We start from the raw sequence: 15,314 nt of genomic DNA, 5'->3' as shown, positions 1-15,314 counted from the left end.
GTTCCAAGACATCCCCGAATAAAAAGGTGAAAGGTCCCTAATGAAGCGCCTTGTGATGCCACTTTTGTAGTCCATGGCATATTTCGCTGACACTTCTTAGTCGCTCAATTATCGACCGCGCATTTCTTCGTACGCATTCCTTCGCCAACCTAACCCAAGGTAACCCAGCCCAGCCTACATAGGCGGCGGAACGGGGGGGCACCGGGGCACCGTGCCCCCCTTGAATTCTGCAAGGGGGGCACCAATAGCAAGGTGCCCCCCCTTAAATTTGATGTATTAGTACCAGGGGCGGATTCGGGAAAACTCCAAAGGGAGGGTCATGAATCGAAGTGGTGCCCCTACCTATACCCAAAATTAAAACCTCAACGGATTTCGGCCACTTAATTTTGGTGGTGCCCTATTTTCAGTTTTTTTTTTATTTTCTTTATTTTTGGTTAGTCATGTGATGACTGGTGCCCCTGCTAGGCCGCTGGTGCCCCTGGAAAGACTATGGTACAGTCCACAGCAGAAGTAATGTGGGGTTTCAGTCATGGGTATGTTCTGCTTCTGAAGCTTAGGAACGATTAACCAGACTACAATGAAACTTTGAATGTAGCTTATATGTATCTTCACCTTTGCAGCTGCAACTTTAGCTATTGACATCTTCTTTTCGATCACTCCGCATTAAACAATCGCCAGTCAAAGCCAACCGTTGAGATTGGTAAAACCCTACATTACTTTAGCGGTGGGCTGTACCTACCTACCCTGCCCCCTGACAAGCCTACGGTGGGCCCTGACATGACTTAGGTGCCCATGGGCCCTGACAGGCCCGTGGTGCCCCTGACAGGCCTGTGGTGTCCTTGCTAGGCCTGTGATGTCCCTGGGCCTTGGCAGGTCTGTGGTGCCCCTGGCGAGCCCGTGGTGCCCCTGTTAGAACGCAGGTGCCCTTGACAGGTTTGTGGTGCCCCTGACAATCCTAAAGTGCCAGCGACAGGCTTGTGGTGCCCTTGACAGGCCCATGGTGCCCTTGCGAGGCCGGTGGTTCCCCTGCGAAGCCGATAGTGCCCCTGGCAGGCCTCTGGTGCCACTGGCAGGCCTCTGGTGCCACTGGCAGGCCTCTGGTGCCACTGGCAGGTCTGTGGTGCCCCTGGAAGACCTGTAGTGCTTTTGCTAGGCCGATGGTGCTCCTGACAGGCCTGTGGTGCCACTGACAGGCCCGTGACCTGTGGTACCCCTGGCGGGCCTGTGGTGCCCCTGTCGGCTGTCAGGCCTGTGGTGCTCCTGGCAGGCATGTGGTGACCCCAGGCCCTAAGTCATGACCCATGTGACCTCCCCCCTGGGATTCGCCACTGATTAGTACTGCGATGGCTTCTTGGGAATTTGATACATGTAGGATAAATGGAATTTATCAAACGACAATAAGGAAGAACACATAGGTACTTGAGGAGGATCAGCTTAAAGTTAACCACACATACGGGCAGGGGTGTAATTTTCCTAAAATGATTGTGGGTGCCCAGCTGTAGGGGCGTCCTGCGCCAGGCCGTTTTGGGGCGCGATGATTATTCTTTATGTGGGAGCCTAAATTAACACCGAATTTGATAACATTGCTAGCCGAAGGGCGCTTCAAGTGACGTGTCTGACTAAGCAAATGCACGCTTAAAAGTGGAAACTGACCGGAAGGACGTAAAAAAGATGTAGAGAGGCGCCATCCAGTAGGAGGGGCACCAAATGTGGAGGCGCCAGACGTTTACGAGGGCGCCGTGAGACGATGAAAAGGGCGCCATTCTCTTAGGAGGGCGCCGAGTGATTGAAAACGCTATGAGGTCCAGGGGCGCTAAGAGGCCAGAAGGGCGCCGCGCAGTCAGTAGTGCTACGTTGGTGGGGACGTGGGGGCGCGAGATGGTTACGAGGGCGCCATGAGATCATGAAAAGGGCGCCATTCTCGTAAAAGGGCGCCGAATGATTGAAAACGCTATGTGGTTCAGGGGCGCTGAGAGGCCAGAAGGGCGCCGAACAGTCGAGGGATGCACGGTGAACAGAGACCTAAGGACGCGAGACGGTCAGGAGGGCGCCCTTAGACCATGAGAATGGCGCGGTGCTGTCAAAAGTGCGCCATTCTCCCAGAAGGGCGCCGAGTGATTAAAAACGCTATATTATCCATTAACGCGAGACGGTCAGGAGGACGCCATTAGAGCATGCGAAGGGCACCGTGCTCTCGAAAGGACGCTTGCAAGTTGTAAGAGACTTGTGGGTGCATTTTCATCATTGTGGGGGCATAATTCAGGATTGTGGGTGCATATGCCCCCACAAAGAGATATAAAATTACACCCTTGCATACGGGGGTGAACTGCCATTTTCGTTTAGTAAAAAAAAAGGATAAAATCATCGTGTCAGGGCTGTGACGAAAAAGAAGTGGCCTAAATCCGATGAGAAAACAGGATTTGGGGGTACCCTAGGTTTGGCTCCTTGAGACATGGTGCCCCCCCTTGTCTCAAATCGTTCCGCCGCCTATGCCAGCCTAACCTAACCTAACCCTACGAAACCTACATACCCAAACCTGAAGGTGAAATGCAATACCAATACTAGTAAGGGGACAATATTTACAAAAATAAAAGATATCAGAGCAAGGTATTTCTGGATATATTTTTTGTTTTAAAGAAATTGCGCAGTACCTAATAAGGGATGTTATTTATGTCTATCCTTTAGACAAAAACGTACCATTAATTGAATGTAAGGTTTCTGTCTGATATACGGTATAACGAATCCGAGAGACGGGCCGCAAATAGGCTAGGTATGTGCAAAAGGAAGTAGTTGTTGATTTTCGTAACTCTGTGCGGAATTCAGCAATCGCTGAATATTCCGACTAGACAATCTGGAACCATAAGGGTTCATGTCAGCATTTTTATACCAGATTTAGCTATAGCTTATAAGGTTCCATTATCATTTTCGGTCCTGTACAGCAATAAATTTGGTTCTATTTTGGGATTCGAAACAAAAAGTTGTGCACCTTCTGAAAAGTGTCATTGACATCCTCTTCGGCTAACCGATAGCGTTTTACAGCCTCGATGTGGACGGTTTTTCACGAATCATGTGTTCTCTTGACGTCACGAAGCATGAACTCTTGTTGAATGTGCCAGAACATAAGGAAACTTAAATCTTAGAGCAAAGACCCTATTTAGGAGGATTCTCGTGTGACCGTGCCAGGCCCACCAGTAGAGCCTTGTCCGAGTCCTTCCAAGGCCGTATATAGGCCTTGGAAGTAGAGTAGAGTAGAGTCCAGTAGAGTCCTTCCGGCTTCCAGTCGGCGAACCACTGCTATCACCGTCCCGTCCGAAGGCAGCGATCCTGATGAGCCGACACCACGCCGGGTGACCTCCGATGCCGTATTCGCCCGCCCGGGCGCGGCGGTGCGGTGCATTCAAGGCATCAGTTGAGCAGCCGTGACGGCGATGCTCAGATTGGAAAGATCAGATCATATGCGGGAAATTCTTCTTAAAATAGGACAGTATTTCAGACGTTCCAGTTCAGGAGGCTGGTGTGTGGAGACGGTTTCAGCGATCGTGGATGGAAAGAATGGAGTGGCTCGCTTACAGTTGATCGGAAGGCGGTGTTTTGTGCAACTCTTGCACTTTTTTTCATGGCCATGGCATGCGGGGCGTTGGGAAGGGCGACCATTTGAAACCTAACATGTTTGTGATTAATGCGCTCTGCAAAAAAGCAGAAGTAATCCGTTCAGACGACTCTCTTTATCATGAGATCAACGAAGTGAAGGCACTCCAATTCATCCTCTGATTCGAGGTAAGAACGCATCAGTAGTGGAACACCTTAGAAACTGTGGACAAACTCGTGACGCGTACATTCCTATGATCGAAACAGTCAAACTGTGTGGGAGGCAGAGCTCATGGCACGAAATTTCGGGCTGATCGATGAAGAGCAAGAAAATAATGAAGGCAACTTCAGGACCCCACTCTGATTCTGCATGGGTAGTGGAGAAAGCACCCTGAAAGGGCGCTTAAAAACATGTCCAAGGAACGCCTCCCGACAAGCTGCGATGTTCAGAATAAAATAATCGCGCCAATCGGCCTTCTCATGAGGTAAAAAGTCTTGCAGGACGAGTGATGGTGTGTTTGTAGCATCATCTTGAACGGAACCACTGACATTTCAGATGCTAAGCAGCTTTCCTCTGTGCAAGAAATTTGGATAAGACGAACTGCATACAGGAAAGGGTCCAAGGCTACCAAGCCAAGAGTATCGGACTAAAACGATCGTCGATCCTCCCGAACAGATCAGTGCTTTGCGAAGGCTACGATGGGTGTGTTTCATGAAAGACGTCAATTAAGTGCATGCACACGTCAAAGCGAAGCACACATAGGCCCATTTTTCTGCATTTTGCTCATTGTGCTACCAAAGCCTTTGCTCTGGTGGTGAGGTGCAGGGCTAAAATTCAGGAGGCATCGAAATGCCTCGAAACAATCAGGAAAACGATGAACTTCATGGCGCCCAAGGCCCTATATACCGGCGCGTAGTTAAAAAGATCAGACTGCTTTGAAGAAGCACAATCTGACAGTGAAGTAAAAATTGAAAGCTAAACTTTAAAAAAGTGAACCAGGCGGGTACTGGGTCGAATGGCATGGTTTGCTGAAGTTCATCGAGTAGGTACTTCACCCCAATGGTAGCGTGTCTTGAGACCATCTCGAACTGATCTGACGCCAGTGCATCCTCCAGGGTGAAAGCGTTCCTGATGTCAATCGCAAAGGGCAGCTTTGTCGTAGCATTTAGGGCTTTGGTCGTAGCCCTCTACATCGTCGCTAGATTTGCTAATCGACTTCTTCCGATCTCAAAGGCATATGCAGAGTTCAGCCTTGGAAGTAGTGGTGTGTATTGAAGAGGTCATGGAACTGCAAACCATCCTAGGAGACTGCGAGAGACATCCGAAGAGGACTTCAAGACTGCTCAGCCGTGCCGAAGAGCTTCTGGGGGAACCTCCCGCAATGCTTCGGATCGGAGACCGCCAACGAAACAGGTGTAACGAATCAAACGTATCAGATCCATAAGTCTGCTATCGCATTGGCGTTTACGTGTCGTATCACGATGGACTTATCACTCAAGACAACCAACATATTTCAGGATGAGGACGACGTCAAAGATGCTGCAGAGCTGCAATCTGCTGCCCTGCCAAGGCCCTATATACCCTGCAAAGTCCCAGCTGAAACGCCGGAGAACATCTCCGAAGCTGTGACCATGTATATATTTAGATGATCTGCTAGGAACGTCTCAGCAGACGAAGAGAGTGGTGAGGTGGAAAGATGGGTCCAAAGATGGGTGTCAAATGTTTCAAAGCGGCGCTCCAAACCATGCGCCATAGCACCAGCTTTCAATGATCTGTGGCTTGTATCCGATAAATGCTGTTTGCTACGAGTACGCATGCTTGCGAAGAGCCCAGTCAGCATAGCTACGGCTGAAAGGACATGCAACTGTCTGCGCCGACTGAAAATATTCTTGCGGCCAACGATGGGCGAAGCAGGGTATATAGAACAACGGGTACACCAACGGGCAACGCCGCGGAAAGCGCCCATTTTACCTGGGTGAGTTCCATGGAAGAAGATATATTTTTTGAATATGGACAAAATAGATTATTCTATTCTAACGAGTAAAGCGAAGTTCATAAAGCAGTTATTTTTAAATTATATGTAGGTACCAGAAATAACATACTAACCATAGTTCAAAACTTTGTCTTAAGCTAGTTGAAAATCCTATAGTTGATACTAAGATGGAAGGAATCAATAGAAGGCAGAAATGGCGCAGCTGTTTCATTCTTAAAATGTGTTCGCAAGCAGGATTTACGTGATGCTAGCAATATCTATTAATGTAATCGGGGACGCTGATTGGCCGATCGAGTCCGTGAGCAGTATCACTAGTTTACGCCAGTACCTACAGGGTTGAGGCAATGTGCGCATGCGCAGGAACTTTGCTCTCATGGGATGGGCTTTTGGTACCTCGGGCAGCGCCCAATGCTTTTTCGGACCTGTTTTGGCCTCCTCATCGAAAAACGCTAGATAATAGGTTGTAGAATGTAGAGGAAGCTTGAGGCTACCTTTCCCCACAATAATATTGACACTTTATCTTTTAGCTTACGTGTGAGGCTCGCTTGAAAAAGGTCGATTTAACATGGACACCCTATGGGGTAGTAGTTTTTCAGCGCCCATTTGGCCTTTGCTACCGAAGCTCGACTATCAGGGCTGAAACATATGACGTCGCAAATAAATGGCATGCTCAGCATCAACGATGTTCTGGATGGTGGATGAGCTAGCAAAGAAAGAAACCCCACAGACAGGGACATCTTGCGTAGGTGAGTGACGAGTTAACAGTTCAGCTACAATCGTGGTGTAGCTCACTGCTCACTTCATGCCACAATGCTCCAAATATGTTAAAAGCGAATCTGTCGAGTCACTCGCTTGTGGCCCGAGTAAGGGTCTGTTCCTGTCACTCCTCCTATAAATCTCAGATGAGGTTGGATGAGCTTGGAGGAAAGCCGTTTCAGAGGAGCCACGGGAACATGTTTGTGAGGAAATCAGCTGTTTGCTGGCACAATTGCGCGAGGTTTTCTCAGTTAAACAGCTAGCGCATTATGTTACTAGAGTATGCGAAAAAGGCATTCTGGCGCTTCCCGTTTGTCTAGGAATGAGATCGTTTTGGAAAGCAAAATAGTGCTTCGGATGTCAGCTTCAGTCTTCGTGAAGGAGTATCATGAATGATGCCGAGGCAAACTGCCTGCTTTCGGGTAGAAGCAGATATAGCCGGATAACTCGTCGTTAGGCGGTACGGGTGGACATCGATAGCAGCGCCTCTAGCGGTCACTAGGGAAAGCTGGGCTGTAGGCGACGAAATACCGGCTGAGTTGTCACACACGTTGAATAGGTTTTTATAGACATCCGTTTTGTGAAAAAGTTGAACTTTTGCCTTCAATATTTCTACGGGCAATTTTAGAAGTGATTTTCACATCTTACAAAACCGTTTAGATTATTGTAATCACTTCAAGCCTTCCTATTGTTCTTGACGATGATGCTGGAGCTATTTATAATCAGTGTTTCTAGCTTAGTAATAGAGCATATTGTCCAAACGATGAAAAAAAAAAACAAAAGGAAAATTTTTAATGCAAGTTTCTCTAATAATTGATGGCAGATTCTCTAAACATCAAGGAAAATTTGCATGCTAACTGATAATTCAAAGTTCTTGGGGCCAGATGTTTTCTTCTATTCTTACGTCGCCCCAATGGCCGCGAATACACTTGTGATAACGCCTATCGTCCAACCTAGAGTTGAGCGGTACCTGAACTTATTTTCTTCAGCAAGTGCTCGATATATTAAAGACAATGTCAGGGTTTTGCCCAAGATATTGGAGCTATTCGGTGTAACGTGCAGAAGAAGTTGGCTAAGGCCCCAATCCGAGGTCATTCATCCAAAATTGCCTAATTTTCAAATGGCGACCCTCCAAAACTGTCCAGTCTGCCATTCACAAACTTCTTTCTGGCGACGAGATTTAGGTGCTTTGATAATTTCTCTAAGGCCATGTAGGCTTTACACTAGCTAGACAATTTTTTGAAACATTGACTAAGCGGCAAATGACCCTTGAACATTACGTAGCGGAAGGTAAAAAATGTGAATATTTTTTTCTTTAAAAGTTGGTAGCACGAGGCACCGACGGCTTGTCCGACGGCTGTACGCGACTTGTGTGCGTCGGTTATTCGCGTTTTAAAGTCTCGGAAAATCGTTGGTTTAGTGTAGGTAGTATTGCCTGCTTCGAGAGTAGGTATATGGGTAAATAGCGTGGCGCCAATCCGTAAATAAAAAATCATGAGTGTGCACTGTACAGTTACTGAATGTGGAGAAATAACTGCCAACCGACTTGGGCGCCGCTTCTTCGTTGTTGAACTGCCAGCTAAGCACCCAGTGACCCTTTAACATTGCGTAGCGAAAAAAAAAGACTTCACTCTATTTTCAAAAGTTGGCAACACCTGGCAATAACCGCTAGTGGTCAGCTGTCTGCTGTGCAATGCATGAGTGTATGGCGGTTATTCAATATTTGAATTCCCGAATTGATAATCGTTGGTTCAGTGAATTATTGCTTGGTTCTTGGATATATAGGTGAATATCTTGACACCAGTCCGTAGAGAGCAAAATCGTCAGTGTACTGCGCTCGGATGTGGAGGCCGGCCGCCGGGGACACGTGCGTGCTCTAATACAGCTACGCATTCATCCTCTATTTTACCAGATGTGCAAAATTGAATTGCGCATCCGGCCTTGAAAGCAATAAGTAAATTGGTCTACAACTTTTTTAGTTACCGGGATGTCAAGAAAAATGCCGCTGGAGCGGCGGAGCGGCGGCGCGGCGGCCGGTTTTTGCTGCCGGCGGCGAACGGTTCCGTCTGAACATTACGCTGCTTACCTCTGATCGATTCGCGTGAAGATCTCTGTGAAGACTTAGAAATGTACAGACAATCTTATCGTGAAAGAAATACGAAATCAAACGGCAACAATTTGAGTTAAGAGTGTGTAAACACAAAATTGTTGTGACTTAAATCTTTTCCCGCATCGGCTGTCCCCCGCCTCAACTGGAAAACGTCTTATTGTAAGCAGAGCTCTATTTGCCATTTTTATGATTCGATTAACTAGATATTCTCAATGTACAGTCAAAAATGTATGTGCCGTCGGATAGTGAAAGAAATAATAAAATTGGGCGGTAGGTTTTTGAGATATGGGCGTGTAAACACAAAGTAGACCCGCATGTGGCATATTTCACCCCGTTTGACCTCATTTTACTTGGAATACATATATTGACCTAGTATAATGGAATAAACACAATATAGTTCCCCACCACGATCTCGTCTTTGTGGCTTTCATAGGAGCTGAGATATTGGGGCTTAACATTCGCCCCCACTTTTCCACTGGGCGTTGCTAAAATTCTCGGAACCCGTCCACTGCGCGTATTAAGTGGATCTGTTTTAATTTCGCTAGGAAGTTAAATTTCGGTCTAATACTGGTCTAGTACTGGCACTGGTCTAATACTGGTAATACGGGTCTAATACTGGTCCCACCCGCTCAGTCAACACGTCAGATGGGACCCTGGGTGAATGTATTTCGAATACCGGATTTACGAGTATATGCCCGAAATCATGCTCAGTGTGCGAAATTTAGTCTACGAGGGTCAAAGCGCTATATCCGCGATAATCGGTCTGCTAATGACTTGCCGTTCATCTTGTTTTCTTTTTCTGTCCATCAACGAGAGCTATAGCAGCCTGGGGAAATAAGATATTCACTTTGTGCGCTTTGCTACTGCAATTTTAACAAATTTGTATTATTGGCATGTTAATCATATATTTTTATTTGTGAATATCGTTTTAGAGGCCGTTTTATAGCGGCGAGTTGTATTTGGAAACGGGCAAATCACATTTGGGCCACCATCTCTCGGCCTGAGTTTGACTCAGCCACCCCTCTCTCTCTCTTCCCTCTTGGATACGTCAGCGCTCCTGTGTTAACTTATAACTCCATTGTTCGGTGATCGAAGAAGAATTACTTTAGTGTTGACCCGTCTTTACACCCATTTTGAGACTTTGGCCCTCATTCATGACACAGTTAGCCTGTGTGACAGAAACAGCGGTCACGTTCTGCAGGACGACCAAATCTTACCTAGATGGTGCGCTCCGGCCCTCAACATTACGAAAAGTGGCGAGGCACTTGTGCTGGCACTGTCAGGGACTGTGAGTACCTATTCTAAACGAAAAACATAGTTTATTAATATTTCGCCGACCAATTAGCGTAAAGTCATGTTGGACGCTCAGGGTACCTATGCCTTGTTAATCGATTTACCGAAGGGGCTACTGCACATGTGTAACACAAGAATGCCATTTCCGTATAGTATCAGACCAATGTTTTCACAAAAGTTGATGTTCAATTAACAATGATGCGTATTCAAGGCCCTATATTTTATGATATGTTTGTGTGTATAATAACACGGAACAAAAATGATACCTATAGGCGAACGCGTTTCGGCTAAATCGCCGTAATCAGGCAATTTAGCCGAAACGCGTTCGTCTATCCTTTTTGTTCCGTGTTATTATAGTTGTCTCAACTGAAATACAAGTATGTACATATGTATGTATGTATTGACATCAAAAGCCTTCCACATATGCCGTGGCGATTGAGGCTTTAGTAGTCGGACTCTCGTCCCCGTCTTGAGTTGGGATGTTAGCCTCACATCGTCTCTGCCTTTATACTTCTCCGGCCGTCGTGATGTGTACCTATACCCGCTGAGTGCTGACCACAGGAGCTTTCCAAAGAATAATGACGTGTATGGCGCGACGCCAAAAACATCCGGGCCCAAGAACATCTGACCACGGGCGGAGAAGTAATTGGCCGAAACGTTGTACAGCCTACAACCCAACTCAAAACCGCGACGAAAATCCGACTTCTACAATTGTAACACCTTGTCTCAAACATTGCGAAAAATTGCAATGTTGTGGAAATTAAAAATGGGGATTGAACATCATATGCCAAGCTTTTGCCCGTCCGACCCCGCTGCTGGTTTCTGGTCACCTCATACCAGGCGCGAGACAACTTTCACAACGGTTCAGAAACGAATGATGATGTGGTCCATCATTCGTTTCATCATTCGTGGTCCAGGTAAAAAAAAGAAAATGCATGTCAAGGGGCGGGTAAGAACTCAAGGGGCGGGTCAGGGTTGTATTGGAAAATCTTTCCTCAAAAGGTAGTTTGTCAAGATCAGCTGAACGAAATAACGTGCCAACTGCCAGGTAAATGGCATACAGGTATTCTCCTCTTTTGAGCTACGCATGCATCGTAGCTCTTGCACATGCCATTTTGTGTTTAGTATTATTTTCCATTAACAAAACATTTGCTATTACAATAGGAAAACGTAAAAAATTGTTCCCTGGTACGTTTGGTTGGTATTTTCAAAATGAAGTGGCCCAAATGCGAACTAATAAAAATGGGGTAGTTTGGTTTTTGGGACCGAAGTTGCCCTCCCCTCCACGGCTGGATAAAATGGAATGAAGGCAAAAATGGGTGAGCCACTGTGGGTGGGCCGACGAAATTTACTTAGCGTAAAAATTCATATTTGGTAGCTCTGAAGTCTGATATGGTGGCATTCCTCTCATTTCCATTAAAGTGACCATCCCACCTAACATTAGTTTTGAGTTGAGAACAGTAGCGGCGGAACACCTTAAATTGAGGGAGAGCACTGCCGACTTTTGGTCCCATTCTTTCCATGCAACGCCCATAGGGCTAATGTTAAAATGTCAAAACCAAGGGGGGCACGGTGCCCCGGTGCCCTCCCCGTTCCGCCGCCTATGGTTGAGAAGCCAAATTGGGGTCCCTAGCCTGCAATTACCGATTTGGGGACTCACAACGAGAACTGTTTTAATTCGGAAATATTAAATTTCAAAGTCTGCAGTTTTCGAATTTGAAAGGGCTAATGCATTTGAATTTGAAAGGGCTAATGCTCTTCGACGGCGTAGAGGTGAAGTCCGCAGTAATTTTAGTATTTCTAACGTTTTTTCAAATTGATGATTACGTTATTCGACATTTTGCGAAATGAAGTGGCTTAAATCCAAAGAGAAACTTTAATTTGGGGTACATACCTACCTTGGTTTTGTCCCCGGAATCGGTCTCCGCCACAGCCATGACCCTTGCCCCAAACTTCAAACTAGTTCGCGCGTCCCTGGACGTGAACTATTTTTTGTTGATATGGAATACCTACTTCAGTGAATTTCGATTTTCGTCTGTTATAAATGATTGTGTGTTGCCTTTTGGCACAAAAATTCCTTCTGATTTACTTACCTACCTTTCATTGAGTGATATGCTTGCTTGTACCTACAAAATGTTTTCCAAGTGTATATGAGTTGCGTGGTCATTTTCCTTAAAAAAAACTCACACATCTATTACGGAGAAATACTTGGTCTTCAAATTTTCGAAACTGAAGAAGGTATTTAGTTATTTTTAAACCTCTCCACCTGATTCAAATTGGATTCGGAGTTTTCCTTCACTCTGAAGCGCCGTCTGCCGTTGGCAGGTGCCGGCGCCGTTTCGTCGAGCGGCGGACCGGACCTGGGGGAGGCCTGGACCTCCGGTCGGCCATCATCACAGGGTCCAGAGCACGCCGGGTCCGCTGGTCCGCCATTTCGCCGGTTTGGCCGCGTTCCATGCCGGCTGCGTGGCCGGATCGGCAGGGCGCACTGCCTTCTGCGCATGCGTGGCCGCTCACCGGCCGCCGTGCTCGGCGTCGGCGGGCGCCTTTTTCTCGCCGGTTGTCCTGGCGGCGCTCAAACGGCGATGGCCGCCGTTACCGGCCTCGGCTCTGGGCCAATGGGCGTCCGGCTGCGGTGGGGAGACTGCCAGAGGCGGTGCCCGTCCGACCCCGTCTGGTCTGGCCGGCCCGTACCCCGGTCTCTATCGCCGTTGCTCGGCACCCGAACCGACCGCCGAGCTGGGCCGCGGCGGCGGCGGCGTCTGCCCAAATCGCCCGCCCGACCAGCACCTGGCCACAGGCGTCTTCAGGAAGGTGAGACTGCCTTCTCTCAATTTGACCTTGACTGGATGTTTTGTAATTGTCTTTATATCCGTTGTATATGTTTCTTTTTTGTGATCTTGTTCTGTCTTGCTATTTTCTGTTCAGGGTGTGCTTTATACCAGACTTTCGTCGGATTCTTGCAGGTTTGCCTTGATCTAGTGTAAATGTGTGGATACAGTACCAAAGTGATTAGCTGTTGGTTCTAGTAAGAACTGCATGGATATAAACTGTGTAAATGCTTGACCAAGTCGTTCTGATGCGTTTTTATATGAAACTTCCTGGTACCGGCAAGCTTTCAGGTTATTTTGGATAGTCATGTATCCTGTTTTACGCATGTAAAAGTAAAAGGTACGTGAAAGAAAGTAATGTGAAAGTTAGTCAATCTACAGTGACTGTGTGTTTCCCAGTTCTAGCATGGACAGTGAAACGTTTCCCATTAAAAGAAAGCTCATCTCACAAACACGCTGATTAGCATTCAGTCGTTGCATGCCGCCCAGTCCAATCAGTGGGACTGGGAGTGGCTTTGGAAGCTGATCCGTACTTTCATGAGCTAAGATGATTGGGCCCTACAGTCTCCTTTCTACAGATTCCTGCTTCATTCGGGAAACACTTGTTCAACTGACCAGCTGATCCATATAAACCAAATTGGGCAAATTTTATCCATGCAATGTAAGCCCTAACTTGGAATTAGAAACGTTTTCATTTTAAGTGGAGTTTAATAGACGATGCCCATTAAACGTTACCATATGGAGAACGTTTTTTTTTTTTGGGTGGGGGGTGGGGGTGGGAAGGAACCGCTGTATTCTAAATTGTGGTCGAAATCGTAAGTTGCTTTTTACGTCGGCCATTTTGAAGTGAAAGATGAATCCCCAGAAAACGACGCCCTTAAATGTCAAAAACGAATGAAGACGTTAAGCGTGTGTAAGCGTCTCCGGTGCTAAACGGTAAAGACAAGTATTGGAAGTGACAGAAGAGGAGCTAGACATGATGATGAAAAAAGTTCGCACCATCTTCATGCAGCAATTGGGGGTACAGAAAGTTGCAATGTTTCATGTTTTACAAAGTTGCAATGTTTCAATATTTTACAGAAAGTTGGGAGCTGCATGGGTTGGAAAGGGCCGTCCTCCATCATGACAGCGAGCCCTCACACAAAACACTTGTGTAAAAGCAAAGTGTTGCAAGAAGAGGACCGCAGTGCTCAAATATCCACCGTATTCAACAGATATCGCACCCTGCGACTTCCGGTTGTTCCTTTTACTGAAAAGTCAATGCAACTCATTCTCTGTCCCTGTCTTGGGTTAAGGGTATCATATCAGTGGTTAAAAATGGAGATATTCAGTGAAGTGTATAAAAGGAGGCTGATGGCCCAATCTGAAGTCATTCATCCCAAAATTGCTTTATTTTCAAATGGTTGCCATTCAAAGTCGATCTGTCTGCCATCCAAGAACTTCTGTATAGTGGCGAGATTTGGGTGCTTGGATAATTTCTCTTTAGAGGGTCCGTCATTGCAACAAAGCGTAAATACCGCTCAGTTGTTGGCGCTAAGAAAACCGTATCATCTCGCTCTATCTCTGAATTCATTCATAGCTTCGTCGCAACCGGCAAAAGGAGAGAAAAGGTATAATATGCAGACATGGGCACGGATCCAAGACGACATAGGCGGTGGAACGGGGAGAGCACCGAGGGACCGTGCCCTGCTTTGATTTTGGCATTTTAACATTAGTCCTATGGGCGTTGCATGGAAAGAATGGGACCAAAAGTCGGCAGTGCCCCTCCCCCTTAATTGAACGTGTTCCGCCACTACTGCAAGACGACCAAACAAGAAAATCAAGATATCCACTAGATAAGTGGTCTTTAACCCTATTCCTGGCGGGGGGGGGGGGGGCTCAGGAGCCCCCCCTGAGGTTTTTTGGTTATTTCTCCCAAACGCGTTGAGCTAGGAAGATCAAATTTTCTGACTTTTCCTAAAAGGCTTCTACGCAACATGTCTGAAAATTTTGAGTTGATCTGACCTCAGGTCAGGTCACCAGAGGCGGTTTGGTGACCCTACCTCAGAAAAGTTTGCAATCACGCCAGAGCTAGAGTTTTTGACCGATCAATTTCTTCTCTTCAGGCTATAGTTAGGGTACCAGTATGTGCAATTTGTATATCTCGGAATTTTGATATCGGTGACCTAAGGTCAGGTCAGTTTCGCGACCTCCCCATTATAAGTCAATGGGGAAAAAAATCAACTCCCTGTTTTTGCCACTAAAACGGGTCGGAATGGCCCCATATACCATACATGACTTCATATACGATCAACCTTCACTACCTTGAGGTCTGTTTTGCTGTTGGGCAGCTGTGAGGTCATGTGACGTCATCAAAGGTCACCAAAGGTTTTTGGCCAATAACTCCGTACAGGAACAAGATACAGACGCGTGGATGGTCTCATTGTGTTCAGCTCGTCAAGACGCATCGAATGATATACATGATGACCTCGAGGTCACGTGACCTGAGGTCAACCTTTGACCTTGACCTTTCGAGGTTAACATATATATCATTCGATGCGGATTGACGAGAGGATCACGATGATGCCCTTAGTTTGTTCCTATCTTGACTAATTCGAAAGTTATTCGAGAAAAACTCTCTCCATATCTAGCGCCGCCATTTTGACTTTTTCGACCCCTGTGACGTCATCTTTGACCTGACCTGAAAATGACCTTAGTAAAAATTGTAGATCTTGACCGTGCGTATCCGATGCCGTTTACCGT

The 15,314-nt window shown here is 46.7% G+C and overlaps 1 protein-coding gene across 1 annotated transcript in view; it reads left to right on the top strand.

Moving 5' to 3' along the window:
* LOC122368496 overlaps positions 1-15,314 on the top strand; it is an 87,384-nt gene that overhangs the window by 18,889 nt on the left and 53,181 nt on the right. The window contains exon 4 of the mRNA XM_043342472.1: positions 12,067-12,555. Within this exon, the coding sequence (XP_043198407.1) occupies positions 12,067-12,555 (489 nt within the window). The remainder of the gene's footprint in view (positions 1-12,066; positions 12,556-15,314) is intronic.

The sequence above is a fragment of the Amphibalanus amphitrite genome, unplaced genomic scaffold, assembly GCF_019059575.1.
Source record: "Amphibalanus amphitrite isolate SeventyFive unplaced genomic scaffold, NRLGWU_Aamphi_draft 000952F_arrow, whole genome shotgun sequence".
In the NCBI taxonomy this organism is placed as follows: Eukaryota; Metazoa; Arthropoda; class Thecostraca; order Balanomorpha; family Balanidae; genus Amphibalanus; species Amphibalanus amphitrite.
This window is presented reverse-complemented; position numbering and strand designations above follow the sequence as displayed.